Source organism: Crocuta crocuta, unplaced genomic scaffold (assembly GCF_008692635.1).
Source record: "Crocuta crocuta isolate KB4526 unplaced genomic scaffold, BGI_CrCroc_1.0 scaffold271, whole genome shotgun sequence".
Taxonomy (NCBI): domain Eukaryota; kingdom Metazoa; phylum Chordata; class Mammalia; order Carnivora; family Hyaenidae; genus Crocuta; species Crocuta crocuta.
The window spans coordinates 3,439,291-3,465,501 of record NW_027527824.1 but is presented as its reverse complement, the minus strand read 5'-3'; the positions used below and the strand labels follow the sequence as shown (position 1 = coordinate 3,465,501).

At 52.4% G+C, this 26,211-nt stretch overlaps 1 protein-coding gene across 3 annotated transcripts in view; it reads left to right on the top strand.

Annotated features, from left to right (window-relative positions):
- GRIK4 (glutamate ionotropic receptor kainate type subunit 4) overlaps positions 1 to 26,211 on the top strand; it is a 344,847-nt gene that overhangs the window by 49,299 nt on the left and 269,337 nt on the right. For all 3 annotated transcript variants that reach the window (XM_077776706.1, XM_077776713.1, XM_077776720.1), the window contains exons 2-3: positions 11,992 to 12,097; positions 17,405 to 17,536. In XM_077776706.1, the coding sequence (XP_077632832.1) occupies positions 17,455 to 17,536 (82 nt within the window). In that variant the 5' untranslated portion in view covers positions 11,992 to 12,097; positions 17,405 to 17,454. The remainder of the gene's footprint in view (positions 1 to 11,991; positions 12,098 to 17,404; positions 17,537 to 26,211) is intronic.

The following is a 26,211-nucleotide window of genomic DNA, read 5'->3' as shown; positions in this document are numbered from 1 at the left end:
CATTGTCTTGTGTTCCCAGCACCTAGGATGGGGCTGGTTTGTGGAAGATAATTAAAAAAAACAAAAACAACCCAGAACACTTTAGGGGTGCCTGGGTGGCTCAGTCGGTGACTGTCTGACTCTTTAATTTCAGCCCAGACTGTGAGCCCAGGGTTGTGGGATCGAGTCTCACATTGGGCTCTGCATTGAACATGGCGCCTGCTTGAGATTCATTCTCTCTCTTTCTCTCTTTCTCTCTCAAATAAAGGAAAAACCCAAACCCAAAACATTTTAATGAGTACTACATGAAAAGGGTGTTGATCAAGTCAGTAGACTTGGGTTTAGAGCCTGCTCTGTCTGGTACTAGTTCTTGACCTTGATCAAGTCGTTTGTCCTGTCTGAGCCTTAGTTTTGTATCTGTGAGGTGAGGACCACACGCTAGGTGATTTGTAAGGTCCCTTGCAGCACTGAGATTCTGGGAGTTGTCTTCACCGAGTTGCTTTCCTTAACTCTTGATTTTCCAGTCTGTGAGGACCGACCGTCACCCTGCTCCTCTGTAGTGTCCCTGTCCCTTTGCGATGTGCTGATAAGCAGAGCCTGGCTTCCCGGCTTCAGCAGGGCCCTGATGCAGCCTTGGGTTCTCCTTGTATCCGGGACAAGAACACCTTGAAATTCTCTGATGCTCTTCTTCTCAGTTCATCTTGTTTGCTGTCAGAACATTGTAAATAAGAAGCTTCTAATGCTACCTTTGTGTCTGAATTGGCACAGGAATCAATAGGAAGTCCTCATATCTCCATGCTCCTGAGGCTACCTGTCCCCCAGCAGAAATGGGAGACTCCGGGAGAACGTAGCCCCCGCCCCAGAATACACACAGCCTTATTCGCACTCTGAGTGTTGAATCTTAACACCCATTTACTGCTCACATGTTTCTTGTATTCCTTCAGTACATTTATTTTTTTTTTATTTTTTTTATGTTTTATTTATTTCTAGGAGAGAGAGAGAGAGAGAGCGTGAGCAGGGGAGGGTCAGAGAGGGAGGGAGTCACAGACTGAAACAGGCTCCAGGCTCTGAGCTGGCAATCAGCACAGAGCCCGACGCGGGGCTCAAACCCACGAACCGCGAGATCATGACCTAAGCGAAAGTCGGACGCTTAACCGACTAAGCCACCCAGGTGCCCCGCTTCAGTACATTTATTGAGCGTCTTCTGTATGGTAGGCATTGCTCTAGGTGCATTGGACACATGAAGAACCAAGCAGACAAAATTCTCTGTCTTGGGGAGCTTATTACATTTTGGAAAGTGTGTGTAGGGGCAACCCATATAAATGAAGAACATAAATAAGTCAGTAAATTATATTATACGCTTAGGAGGTGGTGAGTGCTATGGGAAGAAAGGAAAGTAGAATAGGGAATAGAGAATAAAGGCCTCCTGAGACTGGGATTCGAGTCAGGGTCTAGAAGGTGAGGGCATGTGCCAGTCTTCTGGGGAAGAATGTGTTCTAGGTAAAGGGCAGAACCCTTGCAAAGGCCCTGAGGTAGGACCACACACAGAGTGCGTGAGGAGCTTGGGGGACTCGGGGTTACATTTCAGAGTGCGCGATGCTGGATGCATAGTAGGTCCACCATCAGTTTTTGTGGGAGGTCCAAGCACAGCCTGATGAGACTACGGCCAGATGGGCTACAATTAATCAGACCGGTGCCCCGTACTAAATCTTCTCCGGTCCTATGGGAGAAGCTGGCGGGTCTGAGTCAGACACACTGTTTGCATCCTGGCGCTCGCATACTAGCTTTGTGATCCTCGACAAATCCGTTACCCTTGCTGAGGTTCTATTTCTTCATCTTTGCAGGAGGGTTCTGACTTGGGCCCCAGAGGGGTTTTGTGGGACCGGAGAGTGAAAACACGTGGCAGAGGCTTACTCACCTGCACATGCATGGTGTGGAGTGGATGCCCAGTAATGGTAGTCCCTGGGACACCCTCTCCCTAGTCTTCGGGTCAGATGTTTCTTTCCTCCGAGCCTCAGTTTCCCCTTCCAGAAACAGTAGAGCCATTTCTGTGCGGCCTTCTGCCTAGACTCTGATAACTACCACGTCAAACAATGTAGATAATAGTACTTCCAATATTGATGACAAATTTCCAGGGGTAGGGACCGCGTGTTTATATGTGCATGCGCAGACGTGTGTGCCTGTGTGTGTACATGTGTGTAACATTGTGTGTGTATAGAGTTCTGCAGGGCACAAATGGATTTCTCTTTAATGATTCATAAATGCTTCAAGGACAAAGACCCTGTCGTTTTATATAAGACCTTACACGTCTCACACACTAGGTGCTCAGTAAGTCCTTATTGAATGAAGGAAATCGTACTAATGAAAATACTCTTTGCTGGATTAAATGTGTGGATGGAATCAGTAGAGCTGTTTGCTCCCAGGAAGTAGGAACATGGTGCTATTGGGAATTATATTTGGAATATATTTACTGGGGCCTTAACTATGTGCCAGGCACTGTGCTAAGCACTTTATATGCATTTCTCCTTTAAAACTGCTGACAGCCCGCTGAGGTAGGCGTGGTTATCATTGCTGTTTCATAGGTGAGGCTGACAGGTCAGTGGCCTAACCCAGCTAGTAAATGGGGGAGCTGGGATTGGAACCCAGCCTTTCAAAGCATGCACCTGCCTCTCATGGCTTCCTGAAATGGTACTGCCCCTTTTCATGGTCTGATCTCTCGGGAGGAGGAAGCCAGGAGGAAAGTCCCTGAAGTAAGGGCACTTCTCGGGTCATTGGCAAACGACCCTTTCCAGTAGAAGGGGAAAAGAAGAAGTGGTCATCATGATTGTCAAAGACAAGGCTGGCACTGTGCTGTTTGCCTGAATTTGGCTTTTGGCTTCAGAGCGTGTTAAGAACTTGGTGGGAATATGAGAGCCTTGGACCTTGTGTCAGATGCCTACCACCTGGCTACATGTGTGCATATATGCACACATAGTTTGCAGCACATACCCGCATGAAGGCTGTGTGTGTGTATCCACAGCCTTCAAGATCAGTATAATGGCCTGTTTCTACAAAGCTCCCTGGGCCATGCTCGGATAGCACTAGAACTCTCTGCCTTGTAGCAGCCACTGCTTTGGGCCCTAGCTGAGTGACCGCACAGCCTGGCCTGTGCCCGGTGACTGATGTCTGTGCCTGTCTCTCCTTGAAAGAATGCCTTGTGTCATATTAGCTTTCTCCCCACTTACCCTAAAGCCTAATGAATGTACACCGAGCGTATGGATGAACAGATGAATAGTCTCCCTGCCACTGTGGCCCCCACCAGATTTGGTGAGCCCGTTGTCCGCCCCTGATCACTCGTGGGAGGGTCCTTGCCAAGGAGCGGAGCACTTGGGCGGAGCACTTGGCCATGCCGGACGTCCTTGGCATCCAACCTCACGTAGGACTATCAGGCTGCAGGGCGCTGACCTGGGTGTTCTTTGCTCACTCTCAGATCTGTGGCAGTGCTGCCCTGGACAGCCAGCTGTGGTCTGCTGGAAGACCTTTCTTCTGCATTTCTAGAGCGTTCCCCATCTGGCGCCTGCTGGCTTTGAGTCCCCTTGCCTGCTGGCTTCTCCTTGGGTGTGCATGGAGAAGGAAGGCGTTGGGAAGGCTCTCCCCCGCCATGTTTAATGTGTTCCCTGCCTGCTGTGTCCCCCTGTGCTCAAGTTCCGGGCAATTACCCTCCTGCCGGGTTTTGTTGCTGAGCACAGCAGGTGGGCCTTGTTTGTAATTCACTTGCACCATTAACGCTGGGTTAGCACCATAAGGGCGACTGATCCCCTCGGTGCCCCCAGCCCCAGATGCCACTTGATAGGATGTTCGATAGGCTTGGGGGGGTCGAGGCATTTCAAAGCTCAGCCTGATGTGCTGTCTCCAGTTGAAAGCAATGAGAAGCCTGATGTTTTGGCGGTCACAGAGCACGCACAGCCCTCCACGCTAATGGGAGGTCCGTACCCAAATACCAGTCCCCCCAGATCACGTGATTTAGCTCCGGACAATAATAGCAGTAGTCACAGTAACACAGTCACTGCTCTCAGGAACCTTGGTACCAGCACTGACTCTTGGACAGCAACCTTAGGAATGTCTCACATCGTCTGCATTTTGTGGGTGGGGGAAAACGAGGTTTGGGGGAGGCTACTCACATTCCCAGGGTCTTTGCTAATAAGAAGCCATGTGGTCTGAAGTGGAGGAATTATGTGGAGTTTTGTGAACAGGGCTGTGGGGCTGGGGTGAGATCTCCCAACCCGCCATCCTAATTATTTTTTCCCCTAGCATTACTAAGATGAGTCACTGAGTGGGGGTGATGAATAGGACTGAAACATCCTCTATAGGATCACGTTTATTAATTAATCGTACATTTATTGAGCTCTAACTAGGTGGAAAAACTTGTCTTAGATGTTTTAGAGGAAACAATGATAAATCGTTCATTTGTTTGATCAGTCTGAGAGATGGGGAGTCAGGCATATATTCTAGAACAAAAGACAAGGAATAAAACGGTAGGGGTGGAGGAGGTAAGAAGGAACAAACCACGGAGATTGATTTAGAAGGAAATCTTCCCGACCTTCTGATTATGTGTCGTGGGCACATTTTGGGACCACCCTGTGACATAGGGCATGTCATCCTGTCTCCTGTGTTATGGGAAACTAAGGGGCAGAGAGACATCAGGACCCGAGGACACCCCGGTGGGGCACCACGGTCCTGTAGGGAACAGCGGCAAAGTCACAGTTGAACACAGGCCTTCTGACTCCCAAGTCCAGACTCTTCCACGGAGTCACTCTCGTTTGGGCCGTCTCCAGGATCCACCAAATGTGTGATGTCCCATGTCCTGCTGAGGCTGGCTCTGGAGCTGCCTGCGGTGCGCCTTTCCTTGGAAATCCGTGCAGTCTGTGCTTCTACCCAAAACTTGGGGGCTCAGAAACTTTGATTTCCAGTTTGTGGGAAGATCTAGTACCCTGATGTCCAGGCAGTACGGGGTCAGTTCCCTTCAGGGACAACTGGCCCCACACTCGCGGCCCCTCACACAGGGCTAACTGCCCACTCACTGACCTCACTGCCCCCCGGGCCATCTGGCACACCTTGGTCACGTTGTTTTCCTTAAAGCACAACTCCAGTACTGGCCCTCCCTTGCCCAGGAACTTTCAGTGGCTTGTTATTGCCTGGAGCATACAGTCCAAGCTCCTTAACTTTGGCATTCAAGGCCTTCTGGAATCTGACCCCAACACTTATCTTTCTCTGGATAGTGTGCTTGTGCCAAGTTGGTCAGTCACTGTCCTCTGGACACTGTCCTTTGCTTCTCCCAGCACATACTCGAAGATCTTTCCTTTTTTTTTTTTTCCCCTCAAATAGTTTATTGTCAAGTTGGTTTCCCTATAACACCCAGTGCTCATCCCCACAAGTGCCCTCCTCCATGCCCATCTCTCCCCTTCCCCTCTCCCCCACCCCCATCAGCCCTCGGTTTGTTCTCAGCATTCAAGAGTCTCTCATGGTTTGCCTCCCTCCCCCTCCCCCACTATTTTTCCCCTTTTCCTCCCGCATGGTCCTCCGTTAAGCTCCTCCTAATCCACCTATACCTGCAAACATATGGTATCTGTCCTCGAAGGTCTCCTTTCCTAAGCAGCGTGTGCCCCAAGGCTCAGTGTGTGCCCACGTTGTCCAAGAATCGTGCTCACCTGTCCAGGCCCGGGATCCTTCCTGCCTCTGTCTTCCCAGCCCTTCTTTCCCATTTGGTGACGGAGGCGGCCCTGCCTTGTGAAAGCCGCTTCGTGACTGCCCCGCATCCGCATTCACAGATGTGCTGCTGCTGACTTCATACATTTCCAGTGAGCTCATTGAGGGCAGACAGCGCAGCCGAGAGCTCCAATGGCCCGTCAGCACCCAGACATCGCTGAGTGTGCGGAGTTCCGGGAGGTGTGTCCGGGCCCACCCAGGGGGCAGCCTCACTGGCGGGGGAGACTACACATAGCCTTTCTCTTCTGGCACTGGAGCTGGGCTCCCCTGGTTTTGTGCCCCTTTTACCACAGTCCCTGGCTCTAGGGGGTGTTGAGTGTGGGGTTAGTTCCCCTGCTCAGCTAAGGAAGTCACATGTTTCCTTGAGGTCGCTCTGAGACTGTGATTGCAACCCACAGACTTGTGTCGTGTGCCCCGAGATTCCGTGACCTCCTCCAGGCCGTGGCACAGGGAAGGCGGTGGGACACTGATGGGCTGAATGAGAGCCGTGCTGTCTTCTGTGGCGTGTGGCAAAGGCAGAAGCCCAGGGCTGCTGCCCGAGAGGGTGCCCCCCGCATCCCTGAGCCCCTCAGAGACTAGCTGGACATAGTAGCACCCCCCGACCTCAGGGTCTCCTTCAGGGGGAAGGCCTTCCTTTTGCCCAGGGCCTGGGATCTAGCCAAGAACTAGAGCTCCTGTGTGTATGGGGGGTACTCAGATGTAAGCACTGAGGCTGCAGGTAGGCTGGGGCAGTTGGCGGTAGCTGGGGTGGGGGTGAGGGACACAGGGGAGGTGAGTGTTGGGGTTGGAGTGTGACTGGGAGGGGAGTGTGACCTTGGACCAGGCTCCAGGGTCAGCTCGGAACAGCCACACCTGCTCATCTGGCAGCCGGTGACAAGTGGCCCAGAGAGGCTGTGAGGGACCTGGGCAGGCCCAGCAGTCAGCCACTGAGCAGTTGAACCTGAGGTGTTCTTAGCCTCACGGTACACAGGAGGGGACCCATGCTCAGGGACTTAAGTAACGCACCCACCTTAGAGCCAGTCGTTGAGAACGTTGGGATTCTTAATTGTTTTTTAAATTATTAACTAGATTTTTTAATTGAAAAAACAGTCCAATCTCTTAAAACGCACACAGTGGCGAATGCTTCAGAATGAAAAGCAAGTCTCCCTCCTACCCTGACTGCAATTCTAGAAGCTTCTCCAGGGGGCAGCTGGCCTGCAGCCAGTGACTCTTCTCTGCCCCTCATGGAGTCTGGTGCCGAGGGATGGCCATCGATGCTATCGGAGCTCGAGGGCAAGGAAGGGGTGGATGGACTGTGAATGGGCTCTTAGGCAGCTCCCAGAGATTGTGCTCAGCTGGGCTGACACCCATAGAATAAGTTCCAATTGCTTTGCCTCTGGAAGGGGACACTCCTTACTTTGTTATGTACCTTTGTTTTACAATATCTAGCTTCCCTATCCTCCTCACCCGGGCTCCTTCCGTACCCCTGGGAACGCAAGGGGAGTGCTCCGGGCTCCCCCAAGGAACACATTGTCCCCTGCTCTGGCTGGGACTTAGCAAAAGAAGACAGGGCCTTACTTTCTGACAATGGTGTCAGAGACACCAAAAAGACTAGTATGGATGTGACGTGGCCATGGACAGGACAGACGCAGTGAGGTCTCCCCTGGGGCATGGTGGGGCCAGGCCAAGGGACAGCTCCATGTCTGGGACCCAGCAACTCTCGGGCCAGGGCTTGCTTCTTCATCACTAATGTCAGAGCACTTTCCTCTGGCTTGGACGTCAGTGGAGCTGGACGGTGTCTGAGTACCACCATCCGTGAGTCTGTAATGACCCATCTCTGGTTCTGGAGGGTTGAATTCTGTTGCACCTGCCCTCCCCCCGCATCAGGCAGCCCCCATGCCCCAGCCTAGCCTTGTCTTCTCCCAGGCTGCATGGCCTGCCTTTTCCAGATCCCAGGTCTCCGTATACAAGGTTGCAGTGCAGACAAGCCCCTCTCCTCCCTGACACCCAGACAGCTCCTGAGCACGGAAGGTAGAGCTGTGTTCATCTGGGAGGTAATTAAAATGCTGGCCTGAAAAAGCAGCTTTTCTCTGCCTCCGCCTTGTCCCTCGCTCACTCTCTATTCCTCTGTGGACGCTCTTGCAAGGTCTCTCTGCTCTAAATGTGTTACCAACGGCTCCAGCACTGGGCAATTTTATTTCAAAGCCTCGGCTCACGTGGTCTCTGCTAGGAGCTTGTCTCCCCCAGGGCCCAGCCTAGTGGCCTCAGATAAATGCCAGGGACATTTTTCACCATCCAGAGCCAGTTTTGCTCTTCATCTCCGACCCCGGGATCCTCTTCCCGGCTCACTGAGACTGGCAATTAACACTCCATCTTCTCCCCTCTAACTCCCTCCTTCACATCGGAAAGGAGATCCAGATGCTGCGGCCTCCTCACCTCGTCTGTGAAGGAGGCTGGGCCCCTTATGAGGTCCGTGGAGGCAGCCGGCATTAGATGCGCAACTGTATCCAGGACCTGGGGGCGCCTGATGAGGGAGACTGGGTGTAAACACAACAGATACACAGAGATGTTTCTGCTTTCTAGCCTCACGGACTTCCTGCCATTTCTGAAACTCACTGCACTGGCCTCCATCAGAGGTCTGAGTCTCCTCCGTGCTGTTCCTGTATCTGGGAACTCCTTCTCCCTGCCCCCCCTGTCCCCCTTGAGAGATCTGGCTAACTCAGGTCAAACGTTCTGTCCTCAGGGAAGCCTTCCCTTCCTGCCACATGAGGTCCCCCTGTCACACGCTCCGTAGCATCCTGCACTTTTCCTTCATTGTCTGGACTTCTGGCACCTGGTGCCCTGGATGTGGGATTAATATCCCTCCCCTGACTGTCAGCCCCAGGGCCTGGACAGTGCCTGCTGGTAGGCACTCAGTAGAAATATTTGTTGAAGGAGTAAAGTATAAATCCTCTAGTGGTATTAAGTGTATTTATACGCCTTGGCCAGGCTAGAGGAAAGGAATGATATATAAACCATTTTGCTTACAAAGCATTTCACTCCTCTGCGAAGTAGCACTCTGCTCATTTACTCATTTGGTCCTTGTAGCAACCCTGTCAGGGAGACAGTAGGAGTATCATTTCCTCACTAGACAGAAGAGAGGTTAAGAGATGGGTCCAAAGTCAGCTCTCCGCTGCCAATCCCTGATTTTTTTTCCTCTGCTAGGCTGAGTCTCAGTGAGGAAGGAAGACTGACTTCTTCAGGGAAAGCTTCTGGTATGGGGTTGACTTGGAGTAGCCTTTGGGGGGTTCTGACCCCCCGGTGACAAGCGGCTGGGAGCCCATCTTGTTGGGAGAGGAGGTAGATGCGGTCTGTGTACGGGGTTGGAGGGAGCCCTGAGTGTGGGTGGAGGGAGGAAAGAAAGGAAGGTCACATCGACTGATTGCAGTGCGATTGCAATAGCTTTTCGAGGGAGGTCCGACCGCCCTTGATTTGCATTTGTGGAAATGATGCTGTCAGAGGGTGAGGAACCAGCTTCAGGACACACAGTGGCATCTGAGATTGGAAGCCAGGGACGTCTGTTCTGGGCCCTGATGAGGGCCAGTTGTTTACAAGTGGATTGAGGGCATCCGTCTGATATCTACGCAGGAGGTGGCTGGGAGGGGAAAAGAGACTGGTTGTTCACCGTGTCATGGTCATTAGTGTCCAAGAATTGGGGCCAGCCGTCCCTTGTCACATCCTGCATGCTAGCAGATACCCGTGATCGCTGTCCTCCATGAATATCCTCCCCTGATGCCAGGCCTGGGCCAGGCCAGCCATTGCTGTACTCTATCCTGATGAGTCAGACCAGGTCCAACTCTCAGGGCAATGCAAGCCACCTTTGGCTCACCTGGCACAGTGTAACTCATCACAAAGTCCTGGGAGCATCTCCTGATGGTAAACCCTAAAAATCAAGGACACCTGGACGGATCGTGTTGCCAAGGGACACGCTCAGACTCATTTTTCTTTTGCTCGCTTCCCCTGATCTGAAAACTGTGCAGATGGGCCCTAGAGGTACTTGGATTCAACTCCCCTTCTTCAACATCATGATAATCATTATAATCACATTCCAGTACTTCCTCAAGTACCAACTGGGTGCCAGGTTCTGGGATAGGAGAGAAGACACGTGTAGAGAATAGTAAGACCAAGTCCTAGAGCTGTTGGCCTGAGATTCCCGTTGGCCGGCGGAGTTACTTTCGCAGGACACCTTCGGCCTCCCCCTCTTTGGCTTCCATATCGGCAGGTGGAGAGAATGAAAGTATGTGCCTCACAGGGCTCTTCTGAGGAGCAATGGAGCTGAAATAGTACTTTGCATGTAAGGAGTGAATATTCAGTAAATACTACCATGAAGTATATAATTCCTGCAGAATTACACAACTTAAAAGAGCTTGGAGATCATCTAGTCCAGTTCCCTCGTTTTACAGAACGAGAAACTGAGGCCCGGAGAGCTGTCTCCCAGAGCCCATGAATATCCAGGTCGATGCCTCCCAGGACAGACCTGTGTCCCTGGCATCACAATACTTACACCTGCTGCCTGACCGTATCAAGTCTCGAAGGTTGATTCTCCCTTCAGGAGGCCACAGGGCCTGGGGGGCTCCACTCTCCTGTCCTGGGCACCCTGCCATTCTGTCACTCTAGTCACTCTGTCCACGCTGTTGGCTGCTGCTGGGAGTTCCTCCCAGCCGGGAGTGGGGAGGGGGCAGTCAGAACAGCAGAGAAGCCCAAATCCATTTGTCTTGAGGAGCCTGGAGCATCATGAGGAGTAACCAAGATCTTGTTGCCCACACGCGAGAGAAAACCTGTAATTAATCTGGCTGCCCCTCTGATTTCCTCCGTCCTCCCTGCGACCAAACACCGTCTGGTAGCTGTCAGCCTCCTCTCGGACCTACCCTGGAAAATCACGATTAATGGTGTCACAGGCCCATGAGGACGAGAGAGAGACTGGCAAAGGGCCTGCTGACAAATCAGGAGAGGGAAGGCCATTTAGCATGACTGGGCCAGGGGGCCCGGACGGCGTGCTCACTGCCGGAACACGGAGAGCCGTGGGCAGGCTGTGCGGTCTGTGCGTATGAACTGGTGCTCCGGGCCATCTACAGACACCTACTGAGCTTCTACTCACTGTAGGCAACATAGCAGGTGTGTCAGGAAGATACCCCAAAGGGATGCCCCCTGCATCCCACTACAGTCTGGTGATGGAGAGAGTGCATCAGTAAGCATGGAGTTCAACAACCACCCCTGCATTCATTCACCCATTCGACAAGGTGTATGTGCGGCCATTGCACCAGGCGCTGTCCAGGTGCTGGAGGTGTCGCAGCAAATCAGAGGGAGAAGGGCCTGGTGGCAGGGAAGACAGAGGAAATCAGAGGGGCAGCCAGATTTGAGTGCGCTCAAAATACAAGCATGGGGTGGCGCATGAGTGGCTCAGTTAGTTAAGCAATGAGCTCTTTAAAAAAAATTTTTTTTGGATGTTTGTTAGAGGGTTCGCACGAGTGAGCAGGGGAGGGGCAGAGAGAGAAGGAGAGACAAAATTCGAAGCAGGCTCCAGGCTCTGAACTGCCCATACAGAGCCCGACGTGGGACTTGAACCCATGGACCGCGAGACCATGACCTGAGCTGAAGTCGGATGCCCCCAACCAACTGAGCCACCCAGGTGCCCCAAGCATCCAACTCTTGACAGCTCAGGTCATGATCTCACAGCTCCTGAGTTCAAGCCCTACAATGGGCTCTGTGCTAACAGTGTGAAGCCTGCTTGGGATTCTCTCACTTCCTCTCTCCCTGCCCCCTCCTCCCCCACTTCTCTGTCTCTCAAAATAAATAAATAAACTTAAAAAAAATTTTAAATACAAGGATTGAAGGGGGGCAGGCAGAAATGTCTGGAGACCTCAGGGAATCCTCTAGCTTGAGGAAGCTGACATGTCCCGAGATTCTGAAAAATTGGAATTAGGTTCTCCTTTTAGAAGAAGTGGAGACATCTGCTTTTTGGCGTTTGGAGGAGGAAACCTGGGCAGGTCCATTGTAGAGCAGAGGTGGGGCGTAGCATGTCTTTCCAGTGCCCCCCGGGGGCAGTGTGCCTGCTGTCGGATGCCCCTGCCACGACACTCGGTGAGGGCTGGGGCTTCACAGGAAAACCTGTGCTGTGCAGAAGCTGGGTCTAGACTGTAAGTTCCTTGTGGGCAAGGGCTCCAAACATAAGCCGCAAGGAAACACTTCATGCTGGCAAGGCCTTTTCCACACACGTTATCTGACTGGATTCTTTTGTTATGTCCACAGATATTTTTTGAGTGCCTACTATGTGCCAGTCTGTGCGAGGCATTGGAGACACAGGTGGAAAATTCCGACGTGTTCCCTGCTCTCCTGGTGCTCATCACCCTGTGAGGTAGGCATTGCTGCTCCCTTGTAGGCTGATGAGGAGGTGGGCTTTGAAGGGAGTCAGCTACTTGGGAGTGTCCCTCAGTGAGGTCCAGAGCCTCATCCGGCCTGGCCTCCCTCCAGGTGGCCTGATGGGCAGACTACCCCATGTTGTCTAGTACAGCACCCACAGTGACACAGGAAAGGTTTAGACCCTCTGCCTTCTAGGTTCCTGAAAGTACAGGAGTGAGGCCCGGCTCTGTTCCAGTGGGGACTGACAGAGACCTTCGGAGACCCGAAGCCACACTTAGATAGCTGCTTCGAACTTAAATTCTGCCCGAAAAGAGTAGGAAATGCTTGTTTCCCTCCCTGTGCTGTGATTACTCTTTGCCCGGATCTATATGGTGCTATCTGTGTAGGTTGTTGGTTTTACCCACAGCAAATGTACAAAATGTATGAATCAGACTGGGAATTCCATTCACATTGGTGTAAACTCCGCAAATGCCTTTTTAAAAAATGCCTCCTTTATTATCACCAACGTGAGGCTTAAGCTCATGACCCCAAGACCAAGAGTCACGTGCTCTACTGCCTGAGCCAGCCAGGTGCCCCTGTAGATATCTTTTTGATGCCATCTGTCCATTTATTCATTTGAGCAATATTAGTTGAGCACCTACTATGTGCCAGATGGCATGCTAGGTGCTTGTCACAATCCCTCCCGTCACCACTGACGGTTCTGCGGGAAGATAGCGTCCTCGTAGCAGGTTGTGTGTCCTGATGTTCCCTGTGTGGCAGCAGCATTTGGGGAAGGGATCACAGAAGCCTCAGAGGGGAGATAATGCAGTGGAGCCTATGGAAAACAGTTTCCGGGCCACCAGGGGTTGAGGCCACACCCCGTGTGGAAGCTGGCACAGAGGTGGCATGTTGGAGAAGTTGGGGCTCAGGCTCTGCTGGAGTGCCGGGTGCAGCGGGGGGCTCTGGGGACAGGTGAGAGGAGCCAGGTCACAGAGGCTCTGCCTGTTGGAGTGAGGAGTTTGCCCTGGATCCCCGAGGCGGTGGAGAGCTAGGGGACACTGGGCCTGGGTGTGTCGTTATCATGTTTGCGTTTTCGTAGGAATCCCCACCACCCCGCCGAATGGAGAGCCACCCAGGGAGGGAGAGACCCGAGGGAGGGAGGCCAGGAAGGCTGCTATTGCCAAGGTCTGGGTCACTGCTGACATCTGGATGGGGGTGGGGAGGAGTCCATGGCGATGCAGAGAAAGTCATGGAGACAGAGCTGTCGGGAAATAGCGACTGCTCAGAATGGGGTGTGAGGAAGGAGCAATCTGGGGCGTCTCTCAGCTTTCTGGCTTGGGTGACGAGTGGCGTGTGGTGCCGCCTACTAAGAAGGAAGATCTAGGAGAAGCAGGTGGTGCGCTCTGTGGAGAGGATACCTTTTGCTGGGATGGGGAGCTTCTCCAGTGCTCTACACACCGTGAAATTTCAGGAGGCGGCTCTATTGTGCGTTCAGGAGAGCTCTGGGCACAGGATGCTGATTTAGAAGCCACGCCACGCAGGTGGGAAGGAGCCACAGAGGGAGGGGCAACTCCCCAGGGAGGGACAGTGATGGTGGGAAGGAGGCCTTGGTGCAGTATCTCCAGGATCNCAGAGGGAGGGGCAACTCCCCAGGGAGGGACAGTGATGGTGGGAAGGCCTTGGTGCAGTATCTCCGGGATGATGTCTTTCTTATCCCTAAATTATAAAATATTTTTAGTTGAAGCGTGACTGGGTGCTCAGTCAGTTGAGCATCCTATTTCAGCTCAGGTCACGATCTCAAGGTTTGTGAGTTCCAGTCCCGCATTGGGCTCTGTGCTGACAGCTCAGAGCCTGGAGCCTCCTTCTGTCTGTCTGTCTGTCTGTCTGTCTCTCGGCCCCTCTGCTGCTCACACTCTGTCTCTCTCAAAAATAAATATTTAAAAATGTTTTAAAAATATTTTTAGTTGATAACGGCTGCCCTCTTTGGTTCTAAGACCAGATTCATCTAAATATTAAAATGAAAGACCTCACATTTCCTGGTGCTCTTTGATAAAAAATCTGAAAGCTTCATCTTCCTGTTCTCATGTATCAATTATACGAGAATAGCCAGTGGAGTCCGAGACCTGTCCAGGCCTGACTTTGCCTCGTGGCAGCTATGTGACCTTGAACTGGGCACTTCCCCTTTCCTGGGCTCAGTTTCCTCATCTGTAATAGAGTTTGTCCTGTGGATTAAATATGAAAGATTCCGTGGAAAGAATTGCAAACCAGTGAGCCTGATGATCATGTAACGCGATGGTTCTTTTTATTCCTGAAGGTTTAGGAGGAGATTTTTTCCTACTCTTTGTGCCCCAGGTTATCCAGTTGAGACCCAAGAGCAGTCTGGGACCTCAGACGTTGTCATTGTCACATGTGATGTCCACGATCAGCTTGGCTTCGGGGCCACAAACGACAGAAGTCAGGCCTGCACAGACTGGGTACAGTTGTGTCATCAGATAGCATTTACACAGGCTAATCTGACACCTGTTTAGCAGCCTGAATAATAATTACCATGCAGTATGCTGATCGGGCATAAAGGGAAGGCATTTGACATAAATGACTATGGTTAGTATTGCTTTTATATAGCCTAACCGGATTTTTATAGTTCTTTCCTCATTGAGCGTTTATTCATTTATCCATTCAACAAATATTTATGGCAGCTGTAATATATGCCAGGCCCTGTTCGGGGCCCCGAGAACAAAGGAACAAGATTTCTGCCCCATCCCCCACCTCCTTTGTTTGAGCTTGTATTCCACTGGGGAGACAGTCCCCAAATGATCAGCTTCATCCGTAACAAGTAAGAACATCAGGCCTCTCTTGAGACAGTGTTTGCTGTAACCTGTGTTGCACCAATACCCATGAATTAAAGGACAAAGATTCTGGGCTGAATTGGCCAATGAACAGAGTTGTCTTTGTCTCAGAATTTTACCTTCATTTCCCTCTGACTCCCACTTGCAGGGCTTGAGGCCTTCCATTGGATAAGTCTGAACCGTGCACCTGCTCTGTGAAGTAGACTCTGGGGATAGAACAGCACACAGGCAGCTGTCCTTGCCTTTAAGCCCACAGTGATCCCACGTGTCTGCACATAAAGGCAGCGGCAGTGGGGGGACATTCTGTCAAAGCCTCTCTCGGCCACCGCAGGGGTGCATAGACAAGGTCGGGATTCTGGCCAGTGGCAGGAGTGCGGGAGAGGAGCATCAGACAGAGGGAACAAGGTGTGCACAGGAAACTGCCAGGTGCTGGGTGTGGCTGGAACATCGAGTGTGTGTGTGAGGGGGGTGGAAGGAGATGTCAGTAAACAGACTTATCCAAGGTCTGTAACACACGCGCGCACGCACACACACACAGAAAAGTGAATATAAGTGTATAGCTCAGACAGTTTTCACAAACCAAACACACTTGTGTAACTACCACTTAGAGTAAGAAACGGGACATCACCAAACCCCCAAAAGACCCCACATGTTCCCATCCAGTCACCTCCCACCCCTAAGGGTAACTGCTTGCTAGCCTTTTAACAGTTTGTTTTTGTGCTTTTTAAAAAAACGTTTATTTTTGAGAGAGATAACAGTGCAATCAGAGGACGGGCAGAGAGAGAGGGAGACACAAAACCCGAAGCAGGATCCAGGTTCCGAGCTGTCAGCACAGAACCTAATGTGGGGCTCGAACTCACAAACCATGAGATCATTACCTGAGCCGAAGTTGGACGCTTAACCGACTGAGGTCCCCAGGCGCCCTTGTTTTTGTACTTTTTATGAAAAGAATCGCATTGTATGTACTCTGCTGTGCCTGGCTTCTTTCGTTCAAATTATGTTCATGAGATTCATCCGGACGGTTATACGTGGTTGTTGATTTTCATTTCCACCTTACATTCCATTATGTACTCTGTATTTCTCCGTTCTGCTACCGGACATCAGCGTAGTTCCCAGTTTGGGGAAATCCAGAGAGTGCTGCTATGAACATTGTAATATATCTCTGGCGAGCATATCCATGCATTTTCATTGGAAATATGCTTATTGTGGGGTTGCTGGGGCCTTAGGGTAAGTGCAAATCTTTGGATTTCAAGAGCACAAAGACCTGTTTTTCCAAACAGTTGTATCAGTTTATAACTTTGCATTGATGCCATACGAGAGTTCCGCTTGCTCCACATCCTTGCCAATGTTTAGTATTCTGTCTTTTTTCAGGTCATCCCTTATTAGGTGTGTACCTAATTGTGGTTTGAACTTGCATTTCCTGAGGCCCAGTGAAATTGAGCACCTTTTCAAATGTTACGAGGCTTGGGTATAGTTATTAGTGGGATGCCTGTTCTAGCCTTTTGCCCATCTCTCTGTTGGACTTTCCAGGGTGTGGGAGGAGTAATCGTTTTACTACTACTTTCCAAACTTGGGTGACCTGGGATTAGCATATCCAGGTGCTTACTGGCCCCACCTTCACCCCACTGATGGGGCACAGCTGGCAGGCTGTAGACTCTGTCCTCAGGGTGGCAGGGAGGTCCCCCCCATCCCCTCTGTGGCTCTGTTCTGATGTCAGAGGCCCACCTGCCCCAGGAGGAAAAGGGGTTGCCGAGGAAGGCTGGGGAGGGGTTCATCTTCAGCAGGTAGTGAGAGCAGATGCGGAAACCAGCCGACGACCCGGTGTGCCTGCTTCTGCCCTCAGCATTTGCTGAGAGCAGACCCCTCCCTTGTGTGTTGTACAGCCTGTCCTTACGCCAGGCCTGAGCGTGGCTGCTGGTCCAGTGTTATCTCCCGCGTGGCTCTTGTAATGCTGGTTTTCCCCGGGAGGAAATGGAGTTGAGTGGCTGAGAGAAGTCCTTACGAAGGCCACCTAGCCAGCATGTGGAGGAGCAGGACTTGAATGTGGCCCCATACCCACTCCTCTCCCCAGCGAGCAGTGTGTGTGGTGTGTCCCAGGGCAATGGCGTAGTCTTGCCGCCCCTTCCTCCTCTGCTCGCTCGTGGCTCCTGTTTAAGAGCAGATGAAGGGTTTCATCCCCAGTTAGAGATTTAAAAACAGTGGAGCCCCGCACATCATGCAGTCACATTTACCCCCGTGTGGCCCCAGTCCGATCAGTGGGATGGAGTTAGAACCTGAGCCTTCTGTGGGTCTGGGCACAGGGAGGAAGGACTGGAGGTGGCCTGGAGCTCTCCCTTAGTTGGTTCTGGGTGAGGGGCTTGTGGGCCTTCTCCACGGAGGCTCTCTGGGCGGTAGCTCTGGTCCCTGGGCTGGGTGGGTGGCTGCCTAGCAGGGGCACGGCACTCACCTGCTCCCCACCCCTCCCCGCTCTCTTGCAGAGTTATGTCATGCCCAGACCAGCAGAGGGCTCCATGAGGATTCATAGAAGATGCCCCGCGTTTCGGCGCCTTTGGTGCTGCTTCCCGCGTGGCTCGTGATGGTTGCCTGCAGTCCACACTCCTTGAGGATCGGTAAGTGCTGTTCTCACGGCACCCTGGGGACGGCGCAGCCCTGGGGGATGCCTCCTCCTATAATCCCAGGTGTCCCCAGGGGACATCTGGCCCTGCACTGTGCCCTCCTGAGTTTAGCCAGGCTAGTAGGAGTGGTGACAGGGGGCGGCCGAGAGGCTCGCAGCTCCGATCTGGTCAGTGTGCCCAGCCCCCTTTGGAGGAGACGAGGGATGCTAAGCCCCCGGTGCAGTGTGTGAAGGACTCAGCCTGGCACATGAAGGGGCAGCTGTTAGGGGAAGAAGGAGGTTGGGAAGGGGTATTGGGATTCCAGATCCAGGGCTGGAGATTGGGGAAGAGATCTCCTCTCCTCTGCCTTCCTGGAGAGCGTGCCTCAGGTCAAGTCAGGGAGTGCTCTTGGTGACCCTGGCCGACTCCTTGGCAGGACCCTTGACTTGGGGCCTGGCCTGGTTCTGGAGAGGGAGGGCAAGGCCACTTCAGTGCACACGCTCACTCCCTGTGCTTGCTGCTGCTGGGATGCCCGCTCTGGGTATGGGCAGGCAGTGCTGCCACCTGACCTATCAGCCACCTCGTTCCTAGAGCGAGGACCCGGAATGCCTGGGAAATCAAGCACCTCTTCTTCCCCAGGACCGAGCAAGGTGCGTTAGCTACAGGCTGAGGCACTGCAGATCTGGGTCCTGGGGACGCGGTGTCAGCTTCAAGGACAAGGAGATGGTTCAGTCCGGTCTACACCGTATGGTCCTCCAACGGCCCAAGACTGACGGGGAGAGTCAAAGATTGGGGGATTGTGTGTGTACGGGGCAGGGGGTCGGCGTGGACAGACAGGTGGGGGCACAGCAGCGAGAAGCCCAGGCCGGTGGGTCGTTGGTCCTAGGAAGGCTGATTTAACGGCAGCACCCCCGGGGCAACGGCCCTGGAAGGTCTCAGACCTCGGTGGGTTGTACNCCCAGGCCGGTGGGTCGTTGGTCCTAGGAAGGCTGATTTAACGGCAGCACCCCGGGGCAACGGCCCTGGAAGGTCTGAGACCTCAGTGGGTTGTATAGACAGGTACTGAGGCCCCTCTTCCCACACTGAGCTGCGGAGGGGGGAGGGGGGAGTGTCAGCACAGCAGGATCCTAGATCTGAAACCTGAATCTGAAAGTGTTAGAGGCTGATATGGAAGGAAGGTATTGTGCCGCCCGGTCCCAGGGAATTGGCTTTAAGCTGTCAGACTTCTCCGGCTGCAATTAGTACTGGTCCAGAGTCCTAGGGGTTGGCGTGCTGGTGGGCGTTGGGAGGCCCGGGTGAGCAGAGGTGAGCCAGAGGCCTAGACCCTGGGGAGACCATGAACCACGGGCCAGAGGCCGAACTTCATCTCTCCGAGCTGCCCGTGTGAGCTTGTGGGTTCATTCCTGCATGCATAAGCAGCAGCAGCTGATTGGAATCAGAAATGCAGACAGGTGACTTCGTTCTTCCCCTTGCCCTGCCCTCGACTCGCCACTCTGCATGCTTAACGAAAAGGAATTAAAAAACAAAATCTTCCCTCCCTCTTCCCCATTCGTTTCTACTGAGACTTCAAAACCTAATTTAATTCTGCTTCGCAGCAATGCAAAAACGGTTTGTATCCTTAAGATGCTTAATTTATAAGATGCCTACAGTTATTCAGCATTTGCTGCGAGGTTTTCTCCCCCTCTCTGTGAGTGGATAAAGCGGTAACCCATCAATTTCCATTTGTCGCTAATGGGAAGCGGAAAGGGATTGAGCCAGAAACGGCAGCGCCTCACGGCCTTGGCTCTCCTGACACTTCTCCGGGAGGGAAGCAGAAAGTGGAGCTGACAGAGCCTCTCTTGGTTGCTGCACTGACAATAGAGGGCTTCAGAGGGACCCCTCACGCTCCTGTCCCCACCCCCCTGGGGACTTGCTTGTCCAGTTGTGTCAAGACTCTGTTGGCCCTCTGTTTTTGGTTCACGCCAGGCCACTTGCAGCCGGTTTCCAGGCAGGCGCCCTGCTGGCGGGCAAGGTCAGACGGGGCCCAGTCCCCTGCAGCGGCCAGGAAGCAGAGTTAAGCCAACAAAGAGAAAGAAAAGAAAAGGGACACCAAGAACCACCGTGCCAGGACCCGTTTTCTCGTCTCCTTGGTTATCCCGGGAGCCAGAGCTTTCTAAAAATCTCCTGAACCGAATTGATGGGAAGGTGCTAATTACTGTGGGATCCAGAGGGCATCTGGAGTGGGGCGGGGACGGGAAGAGAAGTAGGTCAAGAAAACANGGCGGTGCGGGATTCTCCCCCCACCTGCAGGGGGTGCCGTTCCTCCCCCTTCCCACAGGAGCCCATCTCCTTGCGTTTGGTGATCTCCTGGGTTCCTTCCAGACCCCTCTGCCTCAGAATGGATTGCTCTGAGAGTGAGGCTGCAGAAGGGATGAGGAATCTCAGAGATGAATTGCCCCTCCTGCTCCATCCTCAGCCCTGCTTGTCCGCTGGTGACAATATGGATGTTTGCAAAGAGGCGGCCGAGCCCATTACCGTGCCTGGGGACTGCTGTTTTTCATTCAAGCGAGGCACGGGGTGGGAGATACAGCCGAATTGTCTATTACGGTGCCCGGTGTTTACCCCCCGAATGAGGTTTTGGGTAAGAGAAAGGGATTTTATTTATGACTATGAGGCTGCCCGCATAAATTCCCCAAACTCTCACGCATATGTCAGCCCCCTTCAGTCATCTATCTTCTGAACATGTCTTTTGATTTTGCTTCTGTCCCTCTGGGTTCTGACTGATGACTGTGGGAGCCACAAGTTAACAAATGCTCAGAGAAGACCCCACCCTGTCTCTACAGCCGGCTATGCCTTCGAAGGTTCCTCATCCTATCTTAGAGCCATAAAGGGTTCTGAGGCTTCCATTCTCTAAGCTGCTCATTTCACCCATGAGGAAGGCGGCCCAAAGGGGACATCACGGGTAGGTGGCCGGGCTGGTGGCAGCCAGTGCCAGAGCACAGCCTCCTGGACTTCTCTTGTACCACTTTCTTCGCCGCTCACTGGCGGGCTCCCCTGGGCCACCAGGGAAGCCGATTCACTGTCAGCAATACTGTCTCCGGTGGCTTTCTCCCATCCTGTTCCTGATGTGAGCAAATGTTACCCTTGCCCAGAACACGTTAAGTCTCAACAAGTATTTTTCAGCTTTCCTGACTGTCTCCTGTTCCTCCTTCCTTGGCCCCTCTTTCAGCTACACTGATACACTGTTATCCAAATGTACCAGGAAGGTTTACTCTGGGCTTTATCCACCCGCCGCCTCCCATTCCATCTTCTCTGCCTGGAAAACTCCCACCGCTGTCCTTTCTCTTCCTCTTCCCATGCCCCTTCTCCTCTTCTGTTCTACTTGGAAAACTACCACCACTACTATTCTTCCTCCTCTCCCTCTCCTCTTCTTCCTCTTCCATCACTACTGTCCCTGGCTTAAATAGCTCTTCCTCCGCCAAGCCCCTTCTCACGATCTTTCTGCCCCTCTCGGGAGAAATCCTCTCTTTCCTGCCCTTTCCCTGTTCCCTGGTACTTAACACCTGTTCAGGCACCTACTGGGTTGTGCTCTAGCTGTCCTGGCCTTTTCCTACCAGACTCTGAACTCCAAGGGCGGTCGACCACCTGACACACTTCGTGGATGCAAGTGTAGTACTCAGACTCAGTGAACGGGATGTGCCGATAAACCCATGGCCCCTTGCAAGACCCGCTTCTTACGTGTGCTTACAGACGTAGACTTACTGGAGGATGGGGAAGAGAGGAGACAGGAGAAGGAGGAAGTGTCCATCTGTCTGTCTTATTTAGAACGGAGAACAAGAGTGGGCTGAGGACCCCGATTGGGTTCTAAAGCACATCTTGGCTATAGTGATAAGTACGGCGATTCAGTTATCCATTTATTAATTCACTGGACACGTGTTTGTTGAGTGCGCTCTGCCAGGCACTGAGGATATGGCGGCAGGATGACAATCACCAGAGTGCCTCCCGCTCGGAAAGGCCTTCCTCCCTGCCAGGCACTGTGCTAGTCTTCACATATTTCAGGCAGCCTTCACGTCAGAATCAACGATCCAATGTTAAAAATGAAGACACAAAGGCTTGGAGAGTTTAAAGAACTCCTCTGAGGTCACGTAGATACTAAAAGTTGAACCTGTCTGGCTCCAAAGCTGTCTCTTTCTACTCTCCTTCCCTGCAGTTGGGACGCCCCCGGGGACAGTAGGGATATCCTGTTACCAGAGCCGTCACAGCAACTCTATCGCCTTCTACCTGGTAAAGGATTTGACAGATGGGGTCATTGCTTACAGAGTCTCGAGCTTTTCGTGGACTCTTTGGCCTGCAAAGAATGTCCTAAAGCCACAGAGACAGTCCATCTCACAGATGGGGAAACTGAGGCCTGGGGATTTGAGACGCTTGCTCACGGTGGCACAGAAACCCTAATGAGCGTGGGTGGCACCAGACACATAAGCAGGCTTTGTAGCAATTGTATCTCTTTCTTGTTTAAAGTTTCCCTGAGTGGTGAAGCAGCAAGAGCCTGGATTTATTTGACACTATGCCTTCCTAGGACACCCAAGCACTTTACAACTACCATTTTTTACTTGGTTGGTTTCCCCCAATGAGCTCCAAGTCCTGGAGAGAGAAAGTTAAACATAGAACATTCAAATGTTATAAAGATGGAGATAATAAGCGAACTGGGGGAGGTAAGAGGGAAGAATAAAAAACACTTTTTTTTAAAAATCCTGTTCTGCTGTGTATTAAATATATCCGACACAGGGAGACCAAATCAGCTGAATTCTGTGCCTTGCAGAGGCTTCGCTATGGGTTTGTGTGTTTTTTTCCCCCAGGAGGGGGCTCTCATTACCACGCGATGTGATTTATGGAATTTTGATGGGCACGTAACTTTTCATCCCTTTTCCAAATGGAATCACCTATATAGGCAATCAGTTGGTCTTTCACATTAGTGACAAATAGGAATTGATGACTTTCTCCTTTGTTACCTAGAGAGGGAATATAGAAAGATTTCTGGGACATGGGTCTCTCCCCTGCCCAGCACCCCAGGGGATTTGTGTCTGTCTTATTATGTACATATTCCTGGGTCTAACGCCGGGCCTGCCCCATAGTCCTACTTTATAAATGTTTGCTGGAGGCATGAGCTGATGGCAGGCTTTGAGCTGACCTGGCAGATTTCTCCCTCCCCAGATATTGGTCAGTGCTCAAAAACAGCAAGTAGCTTTATTTAATAATAAGTGTGTAGCATACATAATTAGAAGAGTAAGTATTTTATAAAAAAAAAAGTCCACGTGTGTGTATGTATGTGTGTGTCTACATACATGCATGCTTGCCCAAGGCTGTCTCTCCCTGCCTCCTGCCTCACCCCTGCAGCTCCAGCTCCAGTGGGGAGTAGGGAGCCTCAGCTGTGTCTAGACAGACACCCAGGCCAGTGTGCCGTGTGAGTCACTTGGCCCACGATGTCATCACCTGCTTTCACCTGCAGTCTGCCTTCTTCCAAGAGCACAGGATGCCTTCAGGAAGTCTATATTCTCAGCCTTTCCAGAATGCTTTTGTGAAGTACAGCTTCAGGCCACAGTCCCATCTGCCGAGAAGTGGGGATTGGATGCGGTACGGACAGGCTTCATTTTACCGATAATAAACACTGAGGTCCCAGTCAGGTGAAGCAAGTTAGCAACGGGCCCCTTTGGCAGGGGCCACGACTCCCCATGGCATTTGTGCTGTGCGTTGCTGTGTGTGATGTGTTCTTTCACGTGTGTGAATTCAATTTCCCCAGTGACCTGCAAGGTGGGTGGGAGGGAGCACATCGTACGGGAGAAGATCCTGAGGTTCACAGAGTTTGTGACTTGCCCAAGCTCCTACGGAGGGGAGTGGCGGCTTCAAAGGGAGGCGAGGAGAAGGCACGTCCCAGGTGGTGGCTGAGGGCTTCTGGTGAGCACAAGTGAAAGACAGCCAAGGTGGTAGGGCCTTGAATAGCTTTCTGGCCACCCAGTCGCCCGGCAGTACTCTCTCTTATTTTTTTTATTTTTTTTATTTTTAATGTTTATTTATCCTTGAGAGAGAGAGAGACAGAGAATGAGCAGGGAAGGAGCAGAGCTAGAGAGGGACACAGAATCTGAAACAGGCTCCAGGCTCTGAGCTAGCTGTCAGCACAGAGCCCGACGCGGGGCTCGAACCCATGAACCGTGAGATCATGACCTGAGCCAAAGTCGGACACTTAACCGAATGAGCCCCCCGGCAGTACTCTCTTGATGGGTGGGACTGAGAGCCATGAGAGGCCAGCATGCCGACACCCAGGACTTCATGAAACCAGGCTGAGCTAAAGGGGATAGGCAAGGGACAGTAGGAAATGTCGTGTTTTCTTAAACATGTTGCGACCAATCTCTGGGACGAGACTGGGAAAGGTCCCAGGAAGCAGGGCTGTCAGAGCGAGGGGATGGGCTGGTGTTCCCTAACTGAAAGCTCTAGATAACAGAGCTGATTTGCAGCTGATTTTGGCTGCCTGTGTTCACTTGTGCCAGAACGGCAGGTTTCCCCTGGGCTCTCGTTGTGGCCTTCACAACGGGAAGGAATCATTAGCACGCTCTATTTTTGTGTGTGTCACGGTGGTGGTTTGGGTAGGAATTCTGGAAAGAAATTTGGATTTGATGCAAAGAGATGTTTGTCACTTGGATGGAATGAGCTCTTCTAGGTACTGAGGCTCCCGCAGCTGGAGGTGGCCACAGACAGGTTGGATGGGGGTTTCGGCATCAAAGTGGAGGTTGGAGCTGTTACTTCTAAGAGCACTAACAACCTGGGATTCTGCGAGAGAAGACTCTGGCCTTCTCTGGTCTGTTCTCCTGCTCCCATAGGGAGCCATCCCCTGATTATCATGTTCTCATTAACAACCATTAATAAGGGCTTAGGATGGAGACAACCATTTGCTGAAGCCAGGAGCTGCTTTGGCTCCAGCCACTTGGGCAAGCCGGGTAAGACACGGAGCCCTCCTGATTCTTTTTACTTGGTCAGCGTAGACTTGGCTAGGTGTTTCTTTTCTCCCTGCGGCCACTGACGGGGTTGGAGAAGCATGGGCAACAGTGGGGCCTGAGCGGTGCGAGCCTGAGTGGGTGGGAGGTGCATGTGGGTGGGAGGCACACGTGTGCACTGGCAGAGCCCACATGGCCACCTCGCGGCCTTGGGGCCTGGCTCCAGGCAAGACAGTGGTCACACTTGCTTTGACCGGCCTGCAGGAGGAGGCACGCGTTCTGTGCCAGCTTGACGGGCACCGGGCCTTGGCTGCTGAGAGCACTGGGCATCAGGAGGCAGCAGACACCTGTCGGGCTGCTCAGTGCCCCCACCCCTACCCCCGTGTCATCTTGTGTGTTTCTTCCCACAGAGCTTGGTCGCGGGGTCCAGCTGCCATCATGGCTGGGTTGGCGAGGCCCATGCCGCCCACACCAATGGAGGGGGCTGTGGGAATGGAATAGAGTCCAGACCAGCAGGGGTTCAGCATGCGCCTGCATTGGCATAGCCAGGCCCCTGGCCGGGCAGGTGGTGCCATTGAGCTAGACTCGGGAGACACTGACCAGGGCACTCTGGAGTTGAGATTCTCTCTGTTAGCATGACCCTCGGAGGAGGAGAGGTTCACCATTCTGAAACTCTTCCTGAGGGGCAGACATTAGCCACCAGCTCCCAGCAACTCTGGTTCCATGTGCTCCTGCTGAGGAAAACTGTGGAATGGGGGGTGAGCGACCATCTGCAGCAGCCCATGAGAGAGTCCCCGTGTGTCTGTCTCTTCACCCCTTCCTCCCAGACTCACCCACATGTCTTCCATGACTATTCTAACTTGATGGGCAGCTGGAGGGCAAGGGGAGAGGGGAGCCAGATGTGTTGTGGGTAGCCCTGGCCTTGGCTCTGGAAGGTTCCAGCATCCTGTAGATGTTGATGGCAGATCACGGGCTCTAACCAGACTGCCTGGGTGTGAGTCTGAGCTCCACCCTTTACCACTTGTGTGACTTTGGATAAGCACTGGATAACTCAGTGCTTCTATTTCTTCATCTGTAAGATGGGATAACGGAAGTCCCCACCTCAGGCATTTATGAGAGTGCGGTAAGTTACCACACAGACAGCACCCGGAACAGCATGAGGTTTGCAGTAAGTGCTCTGTGATTATGAAGAGCACTTTGGGGCCACGCTGCTTCCATCTAGTAGTTGTGCCCTGCCCGAGGCACCTTGGTGCACTCCTCCGCCAAACGCTTTCTTTCTCCTTTCCCTTTTTCTTTTGTTTAATGTTTATTTCAGAGAGAGAGTGAGAGAATGTGTGCCTAAGCAGGGGAAAGGCAGAGAGAGAGAGGGAGAGAGGGAGGTAGAGTATCCAAAGCAGGCTCTGCACTGTCAGCAAGCCCCGACATGGAGCTCGAACTCATGAACCGTGAGATCATGACCTGAGCCGAAGTAGGACGCTCAACTGCCTGAGCCACCCAGGTGCCCTTCCCTTTTTCTTTTAATAGTGTTTAAAAACAATTTTTTTAAATGTTTGTTTTTGAGAGAGATACTCACAGAGTGTGAGCAAGGGAAGGGCAGAGAGAGAGGGAGACACAGAATCCGAAACGGACTGCAGGCTCTGAGCCGTCAGCACAATGCCGGACACGGGAGATCGAACTCAGGAGCCGCGAGATCATGACCTGAGCCGAAGTCGGACACTCAACCGA